At 40.3% G+C, this 19,855-nt stretch overlaps 2 protein-coding genes across 4 annotated transcripts in view; both read right to left on the reverse strand.

Annotated features, from left to right (window-relative positions):
• The window catches only part of mylk3 (myosin light chain kinase 3), a 41,786-nt gene extending 32,030 nt beyond the window's left edge, over window positions 1–9,756 (reverse strand). For 2 of the 3 annotated variants that reach the window (XM_060859774.1, XM_060859773.1), the window contains exons 1-2: window positions 3,795–4,627; window positions 1,307–1,400 (exon numbers count right to left, since the gene is read on the reverse strand). In XM_060859774.1, the coding sequence (XP_060715757.1) occupies window positions 1,307–1,400; window positions 3,795–4,361 (661 nt within the window). In that variant the 5' untranslated portion in view covers window positions 4,362–4,627. Of the gene's footprint in view, window positions 1–1,306; window positions 1,401–3,794; window positions 4,628–9,481 lie in introns of those variants that run through there. The other variant, XM_060859776.1, reaches the window with a different exon arrangement.
• A 9,108-nt stretch (window positions 9,757–18,864) lies between these two features.
• The window catches only part of c23h16orf87 (chromosome 23 C16orf87 homolog), an 11,836-nt gene continuing 10,845 nt past the window's right edge, over window positions 18,865–19,855 (reverse strand). The window contains exon 4 of the mRNA XM_060859631.1: window positions 18,865–19,768. Coding sequence (XP_060715614.1) covers window positions 19,650–19,768 — 119 coding nt within the window. The 3' untranslated portion in view covers window positions 18,865–19,649. The remainder of the gene's footprint in view (window positions 19,769–19,855) is intronic.

Below are 19,855 nucleotides of genomic sequence, written 5' to 3' on the forward strand. Positions count from 1 at the left end.
TATATAATGGTAAAAAGACTGTAGGTGTTGTATTTTGAGTTAGCAAACTTTATAACCAGTATTTACACAGAGAAAGTTATTCTTATTTAGATTTCGCCAAATTAGGCTTGAGAGGTTGTGTGTGTGAGTCTGTGTGTGGTGTGTGTGTGTATGTGTGTATGTGGTGTGTGTGTGTGTATGTGTGTGTGCATGTGTGTGTATGTGTGTGTGTGAGTGTGTGTGTGGTGTGTGTGTGTGTATGTGTGTATGTGGTGTGTGTGTGTATGTGTGTGTGCATGTGTGTGTATGTGTGTGTGTGAGTGTGTGTGTGGTGTGTGTGTGTATGTGTGTATGTGTGAATGTGTGTGTGTGGTGTGTGTGTGTGTATGTGTGTGTGAGTGTGTATGTGTGAATGTGTGTGTGTGGTGTGTGTGTGTGTGTTTGTGTGTGTGCATGTGTGTGTGTGTGTATGTGTGTGTCTGTGTGTGTGTGTATGTGTGTGTATGTGTGTGTGTGTGCGTGTGTGTGTATGTGTGTGTGCCTGTGTGCGTGCGTATGTGTGTGTTTGTGTGTGTGTCTGTGTGTGTGTATGTGTGTGTGTGTGCGTGTGTGCGTGTGTGTGTGTCTGTGTGTGTCTGTGTGTGCGTGTGTGCGTGTGTGTGTGTGTGTGTGTGTGTGTGTGTGCCGTTTTTATTTCAATCAAGCAGGAGCTACACCTGATTCCACCTTTTTAATTAGATCTTCTTGGCTTCCACTTGACTCAATTGTGACTTCTTTCACATCTGCACTTTCTGGATAAAATCAGACGCTTAAGGACGTTAAATACAAACTGTTCCACTTTAAACCAATCCCCAAAATGTGTTTCATCATTGTCACAGAAACTTGAACAGTGTGTCAAATTAGAGACAGAGTTTTGACAATTTACATTTTCATTTCTGAATCCTAGTTGAATGAAATCGTCAGCCATGAGAGACACAATTTTTTTGCCTTTGTCTCTTCTTAAGTTTCCAAATGACTTATTATGGAAACCACACATTTCTTTTTGTAAAACAGAGTTGTCCCTTTTATTTTAACAATCAAGCCTCACAGGCGAGTAAAATGTTTTACTCCGCCTCCACCGGATACCAACACTGGCTTCATAAGACTTTATAGCTTTAAATAGCAGATTTCGTCATTATCCCGTCATCAACACGTCTTATTTCTGACCCAAAATGCCCGGGACGAGCTGTATTTCTGGCGAATGGAAGCCGTCCAGGTGGATGAAAAAGCATTGCCTCTGAGAAAGCTGACAGCGCAGCAGACTTTGGTGATAGACTCCATCTCCTACCTGCAGGTTGCTCATTAATTTCCTCTGGAGCCTGAGTTCCTGTGTGACAGAGAGAGCTTTTGGTCTTCGTGGCATCACCGTCTGATGTATTTTTCTGTGTAAAATAAAGGAAAAGGTATAAAGGTGTCACAGATTGCTTTTGGATGAAAAGAGAAACCTTCTGATGCGTTTCTGGTTTTAATTTGTGGAGACGTTTAGATTTATTCCCCCTTAGGCTGTAAGAGAAAGGCGTATAAGGAATACGTTACAGAAATACATCATCCATTTTCTGGCATCGTTCATATAAAAATGACTCTGGAGATGTTTGTTTATATTATCCATCCTCTACTGTCGATCTTCCTACGATGATAAAAACGTCATAGATGAGTAATAAACAACAACAACAACAAAAGACTGTATAATGTGCGTGTGTGTGAATATACAGTATATAGTGAATAAGTGTGCTTCCATGATTAGAAGGTTCTGAAGGGAGATTTATGTCATTAATGGGTTATATAGAAAATGTTCCTTTTCTATAGAAAAAACGTTTTTTTTTCTTCTCTTTTTCTTTCTACAGCATAGACTGGACTAAGTCTGAGCAACAAATTATGTGCTGTCACAATTTCCAGTCAAATTCCTACATAATTTTCCCTCGAGTGTTTATAGCACTCCAGGCTGGCCTTGTCACACACTCCACTTAAGAATGTGGTTACGCTATATGACCACACATCAGGCAATTAGAGCGAAGCCCTTTGCTGTTCTTTTTGCCAAGATCAAACCGAGAGGAAGTAGAATACGCAGAGTAATTAGATCAGCCAACTGGGGAAACTTTTAAAAAATGAATACAAGTCTACTGTAAGTGGGAACCTTAACAATTAAAATCAGCAACTGCAAGAACCTTTCTTGTTGAGTACGTGTCAATTACAAGGAAGGATTAGAATCAGCAGTGGACACAGTGGAGAATTTTGCAAACGATGGAAACAAATACGTCAGATAACACGTTACGTGCGTTAAGGAATTAAACGCTAGCGTCATGCTGTTATAGAGAAATAATCAACGACGGCTAGTTGGTATAAAGCAGAAACAACGAAAAATCTGCAAGTGAACTCATATTTTCACTTACGTTATAGCAGCTACAAACCGTCTTTCCTTCTCTTTCTCTTGAAATAATATTATCATATTTCCTGAAGAGTTACAGCTTTACATCTAACTGGTACAAAACAGTGACACTGGAGACATCACATCAATGATTATATACTCACTCACTCACTCACTCATCTTCTACCGCTTATCCGAACTACCTCGGGTCACGGGGAGCCTGTGCCTATTTCAGGCGTCATTGGGCATCAAGGCAGGATACACCCTGGACAGAGTGCCAACCCATCGCAGGGCACACACACACACACTCTCATTCACTCACGCAATCACACACTACGGACAATTTTCCAGAGATGCCAATCAACCTACCATGCATGTCTTTGGACCGGGGGAGGAAACCGGAGTACCCGGAGGAAACCCCCGAGGCACGGGGAGAACATGCAAACTCCACACACACAAGGCGTAAGGGGGAATTGAACCCCCAACCCTGGAGGTGTGAGGCGAACGTGCTAACCACTAAGCCACCGTGCCCCCAATATAGTTACTCTACAGATCAATATAGTTACTCTACACGTCAGTCCTGTAACGGAAACGATAAAACGTTATAACAAGAGCTTTTATGTAAACCTGTGCTTGAAGCTTAACTGGGATGTAGTAGCCTAGTGGTTAAGGTGTTGGACTACTGATCAGAAGGTAATGAGTTTGAATCCCAGGATGACCAAGCTGCCACTGCAGGGCCCCTGAGCAAGGCCCTTAACCCTCAATTGCTCAGGTGTATAAACTCAAATAAAAATGTAAGTCACTCTGGATAAGGGTGTCTGCTAAATGCTGTAAATATAAACTACTTTCAGAGAGTCTGTTATAGGTAATAAATGCACAGTTCAGAATTGACCAATCAGAATCAAGATTCCAGCAAATTATTTCTTATAGCTCGTGTCAGAGGCGGTTTTAACTGCCTGTTATAACAAAATACATTTTTAAAAATCAGACTGAAAAGAAAATGGTCCAGGGTCTCCAGGATCTTGTGTCTCCAGGACCTTGTGTCTCCAGGACCTTGTGTCTCCAGGACCTTGTGTCTCCAGGATACCAGGAGAAATACAGTGTCCTTAAACAACATATCCAGTGCAATGGCAAATGAAACCTGAAGCTTCTCTGTGTGACAGTGGTGACCTGGGAAACATGTTCCAGTGGAACTTGGACTCACCAAACCTCAAGAATAAAGCAAAGGCCGTGAATTAGATATACTACATACAAGATTTCATAAAAAAAAGATTGTCCTCGGGTACAATTACTCCTATGCTATACATTGAAAACAGTACTCAGACATCCAAGCAAGAATGACTCAACACTGCATGAACTTGCAGACTCTACACCCCAGACCAACCCCCAAGATGCCCCAAAACTCACTAACCTCATCCTCAGTTGTTTCCAGAAGGCCTTGCTTCCTCCAAGGCACAACGCCATTGAGAATGAACTCCACTATCTTTGAGCTGCGAAAAGCTTCACCCACGTACCCGAGCACTTTCCCCAGGGTGGACACTGAACCTTCGATCCCCTCGATTTTCTTCCTCTGCAGCTGGCCTTCTTGTTTCAGGGTCATCAACAGTGCCACTGTTTCTTCACACAATGATCTGACCTCTGCAATCACGGCCGAGTCCCTCACTCCTTCTTCCCTAAGAGGAGCTTTCATAGAAGATTGTCCTACAGCATTGTCTTGTCTGAATTGCACAAACTTATTCTCCAACACTCCCATTCCATGACACACTGTCTCTAATTTCTGAAGCATTAAACTCTGCGTGTTTGTGATCTGTTCAACCCTTCCTTCCAGGAGGTTGATCTTCTCTTCAATGTGACCCAGACTGCCCAGAAGAGTCGAATTGGTCTTCTTTGGTGTTCCAGATGCAGCTTTAGAGTTGTCCAGCTTGGCACCTTCGTACATCTTGGCAATGCAGGTGGCCAGAGTCACCGGTTTACTCATGATTGGAATGAAATGCAGTCAGTATCGCAGCTCAGGAGCAAGACAAAGAAGCGTACTAATCCTTGGGTCAAACTGTTCAAAAGTTATCAGAGCAGCTATTTCGGTTCCTCCTATCTTACCCCTCTTAAGGCTTTGTTGTGCATCCAACCAAAACAGAAAAAGCAGCTCGTCCAGAATGGTGTCAGTACGTGCCAGAGACATGACACCACTTAAATAAACACCTCCATTCTGGTATCTTATCGCGACACTTAGATTTTTCCCTCCCCCTTTTCTATTCCACTCCATGGAGCTCACTCTGTTCGAACGTGTTTATATAGGGTCTAGAGCTGCCAAAGTTCCAGCAGTCCCCTGACGTCACCAAAACGTTTAAATTCAACACAACAGATGCTGTTGACAAGCATACATGCGAGGAATGACCTTCTATGAACAGCCAAAAAGTCAGAAAATGCAAAGTCAGCCTGAATTAGTTGGAATGGTTTACAGGTCTGTCTGTATTCTTCACCTCTTTGATTACAGATGGATCGCTCCAAATCTGCTTAATGCTTTGTGGTCTGTGGTTGGATCGTGCCTTGACTTTGGTTTGACTCTTCTTGTAAAAATAAACCCCACTGGACACCGGTATGAAGATTAATCGTGAACTGGAATGTAAGATGTGTTCCCTGTTTGAACAAAGAATTCAATCATGCTGCCTCCTGCCAGGGAAACATTGCTTGAGAAAGAAAAAACAAAACAACTGACAACTGAACCAAAGGCTTTTTCGCAATCGCAATAAAGTACAGGCGGAAAATCATAGCACAGTGAAACTGCGGTTGTTTTGTTTGTGCAATAATGCACACAGGATGTGAGATGAAACAGCACAGTATGTAATGTTCTTGCATGGCACAGCTGATTAAGGGTTTGTGTTTGTAGTCAGGAATCATGAGACTGAAATTAATGGAGATGTCATGATTATTTCTTGTCAACAGACTTTATTCAACCTTCTGGTTGAAAAAGACGGGACTTCTGGCATTCAGACGTTGTTGGTCAATGTGTTATTCCGTGTGTACGTAATAGGGCAGTTGCACAAGAGTTTAACGGTGGCTTCTTGTGTACATGTTTAACCTTCACTGTGTGCTGTTGCTAGCTTGCCTGCAATGTGGCCAGGTCTCCGTGACAAAAACCAGGCCAGGATCCTGAACCTGATCTTAATCACTGTAACAAGGTCCAAAATCAGGACTGTTTCCAAGTGTAACGTAAAATCAGATGCTGACTATCTTTATGTGTACAAAGTAATTTGATTATTACGTTTGTATTCAAAAACAAACAAAAAATCAATAACTTCAATAACATATCTGTTACGACACTGAAACATCCACAAGGATTTCACAACATGGAAAGTACATAAATAACTGTAATAGTTCAGGATCTGTCTCCAGACTGTATGGAATCATAAAACTGTCACACCCACTGCATCGCATACATACAACGGTGCAGGAGTTAATAAGCCTTTTGTACACACTCATGTCTCACATGTTTGCCAGGGGGCTTTATTTATAAATCCTTCCCCCAGTGAGAATACGGTTTTCCACCCTGTACTGGTGCCAGATCACGGGCATACTCTATAGATCCGTGTTATGTAACGGACGAGAAGTAGAAAGGTGCTTTTCTTTCTGTCGCAGGAATGTGGCTCCATCAAGAACCTTTCCACAGAGAGCATTTATAGTGGCTGGAATTCATCATTACGAGTTGGTGTTAACTCAATTTCCCAGTTCGCACGTTGTACGCACGGGTGTGTTAGCAAGCCAGAGTGTTTGGGAGCATGGAGGATATGGGGCTGGCAGCGAGTCGGCTCATAAATGGATATTTCCTCACCTCAGCTGTGGCTGTCCACACATTCACATGTGATGAAGGAGACTATGAATAGGAGAAAGAAGCGCCGACATCTCTTCATTCCAGCCAAAGAAATGAGGTTAACCATTAATATTAAGTCTAAGTAGCCGAAAAAGAATAAAAATATCCTTACTAACGCTGAACGGACTTCTCCGCTAGAATCCCCTAGCAGGCGGGGAATGTTATCAGTAAACTGTGTGCAGGTTTCAAAAGAAAACAATAATCCTGCTCTAGAAAACATCACACATGGCAATAATTGGATTCAAGATGTTTTTAAAATGTTTCTTATATAACGTTCTGAGTGAGACAAAAACCAAGCAACGTTCATATTAATGTCAGATAACACAATGTTGTTAACATGAACGGATCGAAGGAAAGAAACGCGATCCTACGACCGCGGTGAGCTGGCCGACACGACACGACTCCGAACCTTCACACGACTTGTTGAGGTCAGTGGGACACATTCAGCTGGAGGAAAAGAGACAAAACAATTTAACTGGCCTTTGATCTCGATGCCCTTTGAAGCTGTAAATCTATAAAGCTGTCATGGAATAATAAACTCTGGTTTATTATATATGGTTAAAAAATAAAATATGGTGCTTGACAATACATTAAATTATTAAACATTTAAACATGACGGACAGTGTTCATAAGGCTATATAAGCCCTATATATATGCCCTTCAGACACAACTGACATAATCCACAATAAGCATAGCCTTACTGACAGTTTTATTTGTACTTGGGTCTACTGATGATTACATAAGCATTACATAAACTTTAACAACTGACAACATCCTGAATAAACATTAATAGCCTTAGGGACAATTTCCATTGCTGTTTGACTTATATTCATAGCTCTACATTAGCCCTACATAACCCCTGGGCAAGCCTTTCATGACATTTGACATAAACCATAATAAAAAATGATAGCCTTATTAAAAATGTCAATGTCAAATTTACATTTGTACATGGGTCTACATAAGCCTACATAAGCCTACATAAGCATTCTTTGAGAACGGACATAATCCTGCATAAACATTTATAACCTACTTAAAATGACCATAACCAGTTGACTTTTTTCATAGGTATACAAAAGCCTTTCATAACCCCTTCATAAGCTTTTCATGATAATTGACATAAACTGGTATAAACATTTATAGCTTTATTGACACATTCCATGGCTAGCTCTTTTTTTTTTTTTCAAACTTGTACCTTTGTATAATTGTATACTGTCTTATAACCATTTATAACTCCTTAGTCAAAGGAGAGCTTAGCATTCCATTCTGATAGGTATTAGGTTTGCATAAGCTTTACATAACCCCTACATAAACCCTTCATGACAATTAACCTAAACCAGAATAAATAGTTATAGCCTAAATGACAATTTTTATGTCAACTAAAGCCATTTATAACCTTTGATTCAAGGGAGAGATTTTTGGTTGACATAACATTCCATTATGATATTCTCCAGTCTGACTTATGTTACAATGTTATAACAAATGACATTGTATATCAATGTACAGCATACTTATAAAAGCATACACTGCTAAAAACATATATAACAACGTCATGATGCCATAAATACAGAACTGTGTAGCTGTGACGTTCTCTATCCTTTAGGTGACGTAGGTATAATTTAAAACCTTATAACATTTTCATGTAAACCCATAACAATAATGACAGTATTGTGTATATTATAGTAGACCTTTGCTTATAAGATATTTATAACAATGCAATGACACCCCAATTACAGACTCTTGTGTCTATGTAAATAAGTTAAACTATTTACTTTCTAGCTGTTAGTGCAAAGTCATAACAGTGCTATGACACAGTAATATCATTTAATACATAGACGTTATATAATAAAAAAACATAATTGCAACTCGTTTGGAAAGTTGCAATTATCACGAGCTTATGTCAACATAAATCTATGTCACTTGACTCAGGTGTAATGTCAGCATGAAGGAAGAGCTTATGAAGGTTTTACAAAGCACTATGAACACTTAAAGAGTACTAGCAAAGAATACAGCTGTCTCAGTTAAACCTGCTGTTGCAAAAGCATAAGCGAGGAAGTTAAGATAATTCAGGACTAATGAGCATGAATATGGTGTGCACTGTAAGCAACATATTTGTAAAATAAATAAACATGGCCAGCAGTGAGAATGCATTACGTTCATGCATTATGCAAAAGGTCAGTCATGTGCAGAATCTCATGAATGCATTATGATCAAGCATAATACCCGGTGTGTATGATAATATCCTGTCACAGCTATTCACACTCCAGACGTCGCTCTAACGGACGTGCTGGGGTGGATTTTCCGTGGCCCAGGACGACTCGGACGACACGGACGAAGTCCCGCTGTTTGTCCTTAGCAACAGTTTGCCTTGACCTACAGTATGTGTGGTAACAGTGTATACCGTCATCTCTGTTTAAGGGGACTTGTGTCCATCCTGGGATACATGACATGGCAGCATACAGCAGCGTAACGTACACCCAGAGACTCAGAACAACAAACTAATTACATTTCACTTCCATACAATGCTGGTCATTTAATATTTTCCCTCATTTTAGCTCTTTGGTCTTCCTTTTCCTTTTAGTTAAGTAAGGAAATAAATCCATTAACTATGAATCATTTTCTTTAAAACCCAAATAGCACAAAGTCATTGCAAGGTCATGCACCTAAGTGCACATTTACTCATCCACATGAATTTATATTTATATATTTATATATATATATGTTTGAGGATGATTCATGGTTCAGGAGCGTCAGAAGGCAAAGATAAAGCAGTAAAACAAAGACTCAGAATAAAACTTTAAATGTTAAAGCAAAGGCATCGTTGCTCCGGTATCACATCAAGCAGCGGCTATAAAATATCAATAAAGTGCCTGAAATAGAACATTTTCAATACAGCTCCAGGAAAAAAAAAGGTGAGCTTTGTTTGATATTTTTATTATATTTCCAACCTCATTTTGTTTCATTTAAATGCAAATCCTGACGTTTCACAAACCACCTTTTTTTAGATATACGTGAACTCTTTTTTGGGTTGTTCATCTTTCATTGTTACGTCACCGTCGCACCGGACCCCGGACCTGAATTCGGCTGAATAACCAAGCGCGCTGTTCTAAAGCTCTGTCATTATCTTTGGCTGAAAGGCTCCATCTGCATAAGGCACACTCTGTGCTCGATGGCATCATGCCTTATGTGTCATGCAAATCGTGTTAAAAAAGGGAAAGACTGCATGTAATTACCGTGAACTTGCGGATGTAGTCAGAAACGTTGAACCCGCCGGTGCTGAGGAGCAGAGATTTGTAAAGCGACGTCCCCATGTCTTCATGTCTTTACTGAAGATCACAACAGGGCATTAGTTAAATCTAGGCTCTTGGACAGGCATCAATCTTTCTGGACCCCTAAAAGAGTTCTGTCTTTGTTGCCCCTTTCCCTTTTGTTTATGTTTGCACCCCTCCTGATACAAGAGCCTCTCCGACGCGGCACCGGGCACATAGCACTTCCTGCACAGAGATAACAGCTGTCTGAGATTAGTCCGCTATGCTGAAAATGTCGGGTCCTGTTTTGTTAACGGGGTACGGATTTGTTTTAATACATCGGAACTGTCCTCTGGAAAAGGTCTGAGTGCGTCTGGAGTAGGGATAAAGTGACTGTACGTGTTCTCACAGGTTTCTCTCACGGTGTGTCAGGAGCACTACATTGTGGAGGCATCAGGTTCCTGAGCTGTTTTATAATTGCACGTCAATAAAACTGGAACACGTTCAGATTTCCTTTATTATAAAAGGAAGGTCTTTATTTTGGGATGATGGTCAACAAGCTGTGATATGTGATGCGTCAAACTCACATACCAGATAACAGCCCAGACGCAGTCACCAGAGGAGATGAGCTCCTGACTTACCCTGAATTTCTCTCCTTCTTCTTCTTCTTCTTCTTCTTCTTCAGTAAACACTTTATCCTGGTCAAGTTTGCAATCAATCCGGATAATATCCCAGGAACCAGGAGCACAGAGACATGCCCAGGCTGGGATGAGAGCACTGGGATGTGATCAAATCATTAACACAGAGGCAATTTAGTAAAGTCAGTCAAGCCAGAACACATGGAGGAAACTGATACGGACACAAAGAGAACATGCAAAGCTCCACAGAGACAGTAACTTGAGCTGAAACCAGGAACCGTGTGCCAAACTTTACATGTGTTTGAGAAACTTTACTATAGTCATTTATTTGTATGTGTTTAGTATTTTTTATTTTTACACATTGTATGAATGACACCATTCATATATGCAAGGTGTGTGTGAGAGAGAGAGAGAGAGAGAGAGAGAGAGAGAGAGAGAGAGAGAGAGATTGAATGTGCCCTTTTAGCAAAACACACTGTCGTTTAATTTTGCATTTAACCTAGATCTCTTATAACAGTATATAAATTTGTATTTTTGTAATCATTATAGAAAATTTAACGGGGACTCAAGTGGTTAAGGCTCTGGGTTCTTGCTTGAAGGATTGAGGCTCAAACCTCAGCACTGCCAAGCTGCCACTGTTGGGCAATTGAACAAGGCCCTTAACCCTCCCTGCTCCAGGTGCACTGCATCATAGCTGCCCCTGTGCTCTGACCCCAAGCTCCTAATTTGGGATATGTGGAAAAAAAGAATTTCACTGTGCTGTAATGTATATGTGACGATAATAAAGGCTTCTGTGCCCCAATTTCATTCGAAAATAGAAATATTAACTTTCAATATGGGGGGCACGGTGGCTTAGTGGTTATCACGTTCGCCTCACACCTCCAGGGTTGGGGGTTCGATTCCCGCCTCCGCCTTGTGTGTGTGGAGTTTGCATGTTCTCCCTGTGCCTCGGGGGTTTCCTCCGGGTACTCCGGTTTCCTCCCCCGGTCCAAAGACATGCATGGTAGGTTGATTGGCATCTCTGGATAAATTGTCCGTAGTGTGTGATTGTGTGAGTGAATGAGTGTGTGTGTGTGTGCCCTGCGATGGGTTGGCACTCCGTCCAGGGTGTATCCTGCCTTGATGCCCGATGACACCTGAGATAGGCACAGGCTCCCCGTGACCCGAGGTAGTTCGGATAAGCGGTAGAAAATGAATGAATGAACTTCCAGTATAAATATTGTCGCTGTCAGACAGAATTCTCGTATCTCCAAAACCGTTATTTTTCAGGAAATTAAAAAAACGCCGTACTTTATCTGCAGTACACAGGGTTTATTCCGCGTTGTAGTGGATTGTCTTGCGCTAAATTCCTGTCCTCAGACGAGCACCAGAACTAGCGGGGGTCAAGATTTTATTTTCTTTAAGCCCAGTGTTTTGAAGACATTTACCTCAGAAGACGTGTTGATTCGTTGCGACTCTTCTTGAGGAGAAATATGACGTGAAGCTCTCCCGTGAAGTGAGGAAGAGGTGGACAGTTGAAGTGTCCAATGGAGTTATGAGATTTGCGCTCAAGCTATTTTCAAGACTTTAGATTGGTTAATAACTTGTAAAAATAAATAGCAATCAAACCAATAGCATCGATGTGTGAAAAAATATGAAATTGACCAAATTTGGACATACGAGGTTTCCGCCCAACAGCGACGATATATTATATATAAGAACTTCCATCAATTCTCTTGAAACTTCGATCAGGATAACTGTCATAACATAAACATAGAGTATCCACTTATTCACAAGTCTAGCTTTGTAAATACTTTTGAAAACCGAAACCCTCTTGTAAAGTTTCACACAAAACTTCTACCTTTTCCCAACCAGACAAACTCTAGACAAACTGGTTTAGAAACCAAACTGAAAAATTCTTTAGGACACCAGATTTAAGATCTATGTTGTCCAGTGTAGAATAACAGGAGTTGGCACTTTGTGAATCCACAGGAAACATGACTGACAGGTATTTAGAGACACCTCCTTGTCCTGATTGGAGGAATGTCAGAGTCTGTCTGAGCTCCATGGATGAATTGCACTATAAATCACTGACAGGTCCTTTAAGGCTGTTTGACACAAATTAGACACAATTGCTGTTGCAGTTTGAATCCCAGGTGTACGCTCCTCTGTGACATCTCAGCATGATGCACTTAACAGCGTTTTAAGGAAGAAAGAAAGCAGGGAGCTTTTCTTGCACATGATTACATAACGATATATACTACAGAATGGTTGTAGTAGAGAAATTAGTTCTTATAAGAGCTGAAGATGCTAAAGATGTAGCACAACGACACAGAGGTCCTGTTGGTGCTTAATTCGGCGAGAAGGAATATAAAATAGATAGGAAATGGTTAATATTGCTTATTTGAGGAGCATTTGCGGTATCTCATGCTGCAAGAGATAATATTTGCCTGGGGATCAGCAGAAGAATGGAAAGCTGCCAGCTGTGTGTGTTTGATAGGAAAAGTAGCTTAGAGACACTGTTGCTAGTGTAAGGTTTGTGTTTGTGGGTGTATTGTTGTTCAAGGTGCCACCGTAAATACTGCAGCTTGTTCTAAAGTGTTAACAGACTAATAATTAAGTGTGTGTCTGTGTGTGTGTGTGTGTGTTTTCTGGGACAGAGTGTGTTCTCTGACGGTCTGTTGTTCCTGACATTGCAGGTGGTACATAAAGTGTGCCAGGCTACAGATCTGTGCCATGAGTGATTTCTCTGAAAGTGAGGTGGATCTCAGTGACTTCTCTCTCAGCTCCTGCTGGGTGACTGTTTATGTGGCTGCGTGACAGTGATGAGAAGAAATCAGTACGCGGTAAAAAAAAAACATGAGCCCAAACAACACATGCTCAATATTGCGTTGTGTCACTGGATGTTAAAACCTTTCCTGCATCATTTATGATCAGGTTTAATGTTCTACACTGCCAACGTAATCCCAGTGAGTCGAATCTTTTGATTCTTTTCACCAAAATGATTCTTTCACTGATTCGTTCCTTAAGTTACGTCATTACACCAGTAGGTGGCGCCAATAATTTTTTTTTTTTCACACACACACACACACACACACACACACACACACACACACACACACACACACACACACACACACACACACACATTGAACATGGAAAACTGCAGAAAACATGGAAGACTCTCGAAGCAGTCACGTGTTTCACAATGGGTGAAATAAATAAAATTTTATTCATTTTTATTAAATGAATAAAAAAATCACAAAGTGAACAAGAATGATTCATTCATTTAAAAGAGTCGTCCAAATGAACCGATTCGTTCACAGACAGAATGTGAGTATTCTTCACAGGACATAAAGTATGAGTGATGTATTTAATGTGTAGCACATGATTTAATTCTAGCTCTGTTCTTTTACAGGTCAGCATCAGAAATAATATATATAAACACGCAAAACTTTAATATTGTGGTTTCATAATAACGTCCCTGAGGTTAAAATATCAGACAATCAAATTTAGGGTTTGACTGCCATCTAGTGGCGAAATAAACAACAGGCCGCGAGTAAAGCAGATATTAGAAACGCCCAGCAAATAAATAAATAAATACATACATACATACATACATACATACATACACACACACACACACACACACACACATACATACATACATACATACATACATACATACATACATACATACATACACACACACACACATACACGCAAACACACACATACATACATACATACATACATACACACACACACACACATACATACATACATACATACATACATACATACACACACACATACATGCAAACACACACACACTCACACACACACATACATACACACATACAGTACATACATACATACATACATACATACATACACACATACATACATACATACTTACTTACTTACTTATGTAAAGGAATCGTTTTGGCTGAAAATAAATAACAAATGTACACAACAATATCTTACTTTCCAAAATGCAGACAATCGTGGAGTGATGTGTTTCTGAAAACAGTATTTTTAAGATCTATCCCATTTTCATCATTTATTTGGTTAGTTTAGATGTACAGAGATGGTCTTCTAATAAGCATCTATATATCATTTCATCATTGAGAATGATTGTGTAACCTCAATTTTAATTAAATGAGGTTGATTTATTGCCCGACACTTAGACATAGGCATGCAGGTGTGTGTGTGTGTGTGTGTGTGTGTGTGTGTGTGTGTGTGTGTGTCCGTCCTCCACATCCCCAGGCCACAGAGCACAAGAGTGTATATTATTCATAAAGATGATGGAGCAAAGCCATGAATATAAATCAGAGCATTTCCTGCTAGAATGTACACAAGGACTAAAGAGTGTTTCGTCATCCTCTCACGAAGAAATGAGAAATATTTCCCACGAGTCAGGTTTAAGGTTTTCATTTATTAAGATTAATGTGTGATGTGGATGTTTGATTTTTTTCCTTTTTCCCCTGTTTGCCAGTGCAGTGTCATCACGTTGGATAGCAAAAACGTTGTATATCCGAAGCAATGCATTATTTATCTCAATGATGAGAAATATTAACATACTGATGAAAATAAAGTCCCTTCCTATAAGCTCAGGGCTTTTAGTGATAGAGAGAGAATAGACAGAAGGAATGCTGGGAGCTTCTGTGGGATGCACATAAAATTCATCTCTTTTGTTTGGCTCTCGTTGGCAATCAAGGCCTTTTTTAATACAGCTTTATTTCCTGCTGATATTTTGGGGTTAGATCATCTCCGTATTATAAATAAAGATGAGGATCTTTAATCAGAGGAGTTCACCCAAGCAGATAGTTTCGTACATACTGTATAAAATGCTAGCATGGCAGAAATCTTTCACTGTAACATTAGGACTGGAACAGAAGAGAAGGGTTAAGAGTGTGTCTCTGAGCTCCTGCTGTGTTTCTGATGGATGTGAGAGCCGTATGCAAATAACCGGGCTCAAACACGCACGCACTCGTCTTACTACCTTTGTGAGGACTGAGCTTTCTTTAACATAATTCTTAATTAAATCCAGGCTACACTGACATTTTGTTCTAACTATAATCTCAGTAACAAAGGAAAATATGTGGTTCTTTGTTTAATTGTTTTTATGGGGATCAGACAAGTGTCCTCACAAGGTGAAGCACACACAAATATGTAAAAGTACACACACACAAACAAACAAACACACACACACACACAAATATATAAAATCACACACACACAAACACACACATATAAAAGCACACACACACACAAATATATAAAGGTACACACACAAACACACACATAAAATCACACACACACAAACACACAAATATATAAAAGCACACACACAAACACACACACACAAACACACAAATATATAAAAGCACACACACAAACACACACACAAACACATATATAAAAGCACACACACAAACACACACACAGACACAAATATATAAAATCACACACACACACAAACACACACACACAAATATATAAAAGCGCACACACACACACACACACATTGAGTCATGTTGGAAAATCCCCATTCCAACCCTCACTGCGTCTGTGGTTTTATATAATAGCAGAGATGATCTTATGTTTATTGTGTTCGAATTCTAATACAGGTTATTATTTGAAATGCAAATGTGCACTTTACAACTTTATTTCCCTATTAACGTCTGTTTTTGTTCCTGTGAACATCTTTACACAATGCACTGTAAGCAAGTAAGTGCAGTTATATAGACTTTTTGGGGGATATTTATTTGTAGTTAATTTCATTTCAGAAAGACCTGAGTCCTGAGTCCTGAGTCCTGAGTACTGAGTGTGATCCTGAGCTTACTGTCTGCGTTGAGTTTCATATGTTTCTCATCCAGAGTGGCTTCCTGCCTCACACCAGGTGTTCCTGTTACAAACTCCAGATATTCCATGACCATGACAAAGCACTTACTAATGCTGAATGGATGAATAAACTATTAGACACAAAATCTCCAAAAGTTTGAGTCAGCTGAGTCAGGGCTCAGTGCAGGACACTCGAGTTCTTCACTCAAACCTTCACCTCCACACCATGTCTTCATGGAGCTCAGGAGATTTGTGTACAGAGACATTGTCATGATGGAACAGGGTTTGTAGTTCCACCTAAGTCATATAGTGTATAAGATCTATAACGGAGTGCAGAAGGTTTCACACTTTTACACAATCCTTCATCATCCAAAATAACACAAATGGTCAAAATATATAATTTATTAATATCGGTTAATAATATAATAAAAAGTTAGAAATGTTTTTGTCTGGTTTAAGCTGTCGGAATAGCATTATTAGCACCATGAATCATTTCCTAGACAAACTGAACTCTAGAAATAATTTCCCCTCCCATCCAGACACCAAACTTTGCACTATTTAGTTATTTTTCATTCGTTCATTCATTCATTTTCTACCGCTTATCCGAACTACCTCGGGTCACGGGGAGCCTGTGCCTATCTCAGGCGTCATCGGGCATCAAGGCAGAATACACCCTGGACAGAGTGCCAACCCATCACAGGGCACACACAAACATTCACTCACACACTACGGACAATTTATCTAGAGATGCCAATCAACCTACCATGCATGTCTTTGGACCAGGGGAGGAAACCGGAGTACCCGGAGGAAACCCCCGAGGCACGGGGAGAACATGCAAACTCCACACACACAAGGCAGAGGCGGGAATCGAACCCCGACCCTGGAGGTGTGAGGTGAACGTGCTAACCACTAAGCCACCGTGCCCCTCAGTTATGTTTCACGTCCATACAAATCCTAACACAAACTTTCCTCACCCAGGTAACATGCTCAAACAGCAAAGTTAAACAAACCATCTCCCATAAGTCCTTGTTTATAGCCCTGTATTATTAAGAGCTGCAGAGCTAAATCTCTTTCAGCTTTATCAGGGATAAGGTCACATTTCTGTAGGTCGGTTACTGATAACAGGTTCGGAGATAAACGACACAGCGCAGCGGAGACGGAAGGAGATTTGTGCCAAAAAGTGGCACCTGATATCTAAAGTCACAACCTTGTGGTTATTAAAGAAAACAGAAAAACCCTGCAGTTTCAGCCCAGTATGTTTAAAGGACATCATTTGGATTCAGGATGCCCGGTTATGGCACCATGGGATTATGAATCAAACCTCTGAATACAAAAACACACGTGCATCACATCTCACATGCTTCATGTTTCATTACAGATAAATATTTTCTTTTCCTTTTTTTGTTGACTCAAAAGCCATTTTACTGGTTCTTGATTCTGTATAAACCCTAAAGACTATTTCAACAGAAAATGATTCTTTTAGGCTGATCTGGGAACTGAAAGAGAGGTGGGCGTGGCCTGTAAAGGCATTCTGAGAAAACAAATAAAATACCACGTCACAAATTATATTTGTCTTCTTTATCTAGTACCAGATAAAGAAGAAGTGACAAACAGCGATTCTGAGAAAGAGACCAAATACCTCAGTGGCAGTTCTAAGGGTGTGCAAACTTTTTCACTCTACAGTATCGTGCAGAAAGCGAGGTTTTGAAATGACGGTTTCAGTTCTTATGTTCATGTGAGAGAAAGAGATGACAGTTTACATCAGAGCGTGAAAGAAAGGGAACTGGAACATTTACAGGTGAACTACAGCAACACTGATACACATGAGAGAGAGAGAGAGCGTGCAGGAGAGAGAGAGAGAGAGAGAAGGAGGGAGAGAGAAAGACAGACAGAGAGATAGAGACAGAGTGAGAGAGATAGAAAGAGAACAAGAGAGAGAGCAGGAGATTGAGAGAGAGAGCAAGAGAGAGAGAGAGAGAGAGCGCGAGCAGGAGGGAGGGAGGGAGGGAGAGAGAGAGAGAATGAGATAGAGAGAGAGAGAGAGCACAGAAGAGAGAGAGAGAGAGAGAGAGAGAGAGAGAGCAGGTGATAAATATCTATATAATATTATCATAGATAAATGAATGGAAAATGAATGTTTTTTCTTCCCTTTAAAAAAAACAACAGATTTGCAAACAATGTTCCCCTCCTGATGTTTAATAAAGTTGTGGTGATTATTACACATTTTCTCTTTTAACCCTTTGTGAAATAAACAATAATTATAAAAAAGGTGGTGGTGCATAAAATAGAAGATGACCTTAAATTAGAGCGGAAAAGCACCAATAAATAAAGTTCGTTCCCCAGCGTTATATTCAGAGACCCAATATACTGTTTGATCGTTTGCATTTACAAAGCAGAACGGCTCACTGGGACGTCAGGAATAAATAAAGAGGAGGAGTCGATCAGTTCACGACGGACGGTGTGAGATACACGGCATTACGTTTAGATCTGTGACCTGGATGAAGAACTCAGTACAGTACGGTCCTGGTTCTGTCAGGTGCAGGCTCGGTCTGTCCAGTGTGGGGCTTCCTCTGGCCAAGCAGGGGTTCATTCTGTCCACTGTGGAGCTCCTTCTATCCGCTGTGGAGCTTTCTAAGCCCAAGTAGGTCATCACTCTCTGGTGCTGCAGCCACACACACACTACAAGGCCAAATCCAATGGCTCACCCAAGACCTCTGGAGGATCTCCAGTCAGGTCCACACTTGTAATCATAACCAGAAAAGCTCATTACTGCAAGATTTAAACAGGACCTGAAATTCAACGCTTCACATTTGTTGCATTTTAAAGTAAAAGTGAAACCTCAGTAAAAACAACAAAAAAAAAAATAACAATAAAAAAAATAATAATACAAGAAGCTGAACAATGTTTGGTGTGAAATTTGCTTCTTTAGTGAAAGGAAAGCATAACGCCTCCAGTTAAGCGTTGTGCAACCGCATGTTTAAACCATTTGCTGATGCGTTTTCTCACACTGCGTGACCACCTTCCATCACACACAAGAAGGGGGCGTGGCCTAACGATTGACAGTTGACCGGAACAATACAGCTCAATTTTTATATTACATACATATATATATATTTATATATATATATGTTTCATGCTAAACTGGTAGCTATTAACATTCCTTTCACCTTAAACAATCAAGAAGTCTTAGCTATACTATTTTGTGTAAATATATATATATTTTTTTTTGTTTGTTTGTTGTTTTTTTTGGCCTAAATATTCCTTTAGTACACTGTAAATGTTATATTTTATTTCATTATGATTAAAAAAAACCCTTCTGATCTTTTAAAAAATTGCAAAAAAAAGTTTAATGTGAGTGAGAACTTGAGCATCGTGTTTGCGTGCACAAATCACAAGTTAGATAAAAATAAAAAATAAAAAACACTCCTTCTTTATAATACATTCCATAAAATCTGCTTGAAGATAAATAGAGAAGATTCCTACATGTCCATGTGTACAATATTTAAAATAAGAGTCACTGTCAGCGTCCCGTCGTCCTTGCATGACTCCGTGAGCCATCGACCAGCCGCTTGAGCGAAACGCTCGTCAGTCCCGACCTCACGCCTTCCTAACGGATACACGTGTCACCCGGAGGGCCACGAAGCACGAGTCCTGAGCTTTCACCTGTCAATCATGTGAGGCTCCGCCCCTTACAGGATCAGTCTCTGGCCCAGGATCTTACGGTTGATCTCAGCTAAGGCCACGGAGAACACGAAAGCCTTCTCGTCCGACAGGTTCGCGTAAATATCCACCTCCCGTTCCTGTTTCTCTGGAAAACATGCAAGACAGCGATGTCAGTTTGGTTTATATGATAAAACTATTACTTCTTTGTACATGTCTTATAGGGGATAATACA

This window comes from Tachysurus vachellii, chromosome 23 (assembly GCF_030014155.1).
Source record: "Tachysurus vachellii isolate PV-2020 chromosome 23, HZAU_Pvac_v1, whole genome shotgun sequence".
In the NCBI taxonomy this organism is placed as follows: domain Eukaryota; kingdom Metazoa; phylum Chordata; class Actinopteri; order Siluriformes; family Bagridae; genus Tachysurus; species Tachysurus vachellii.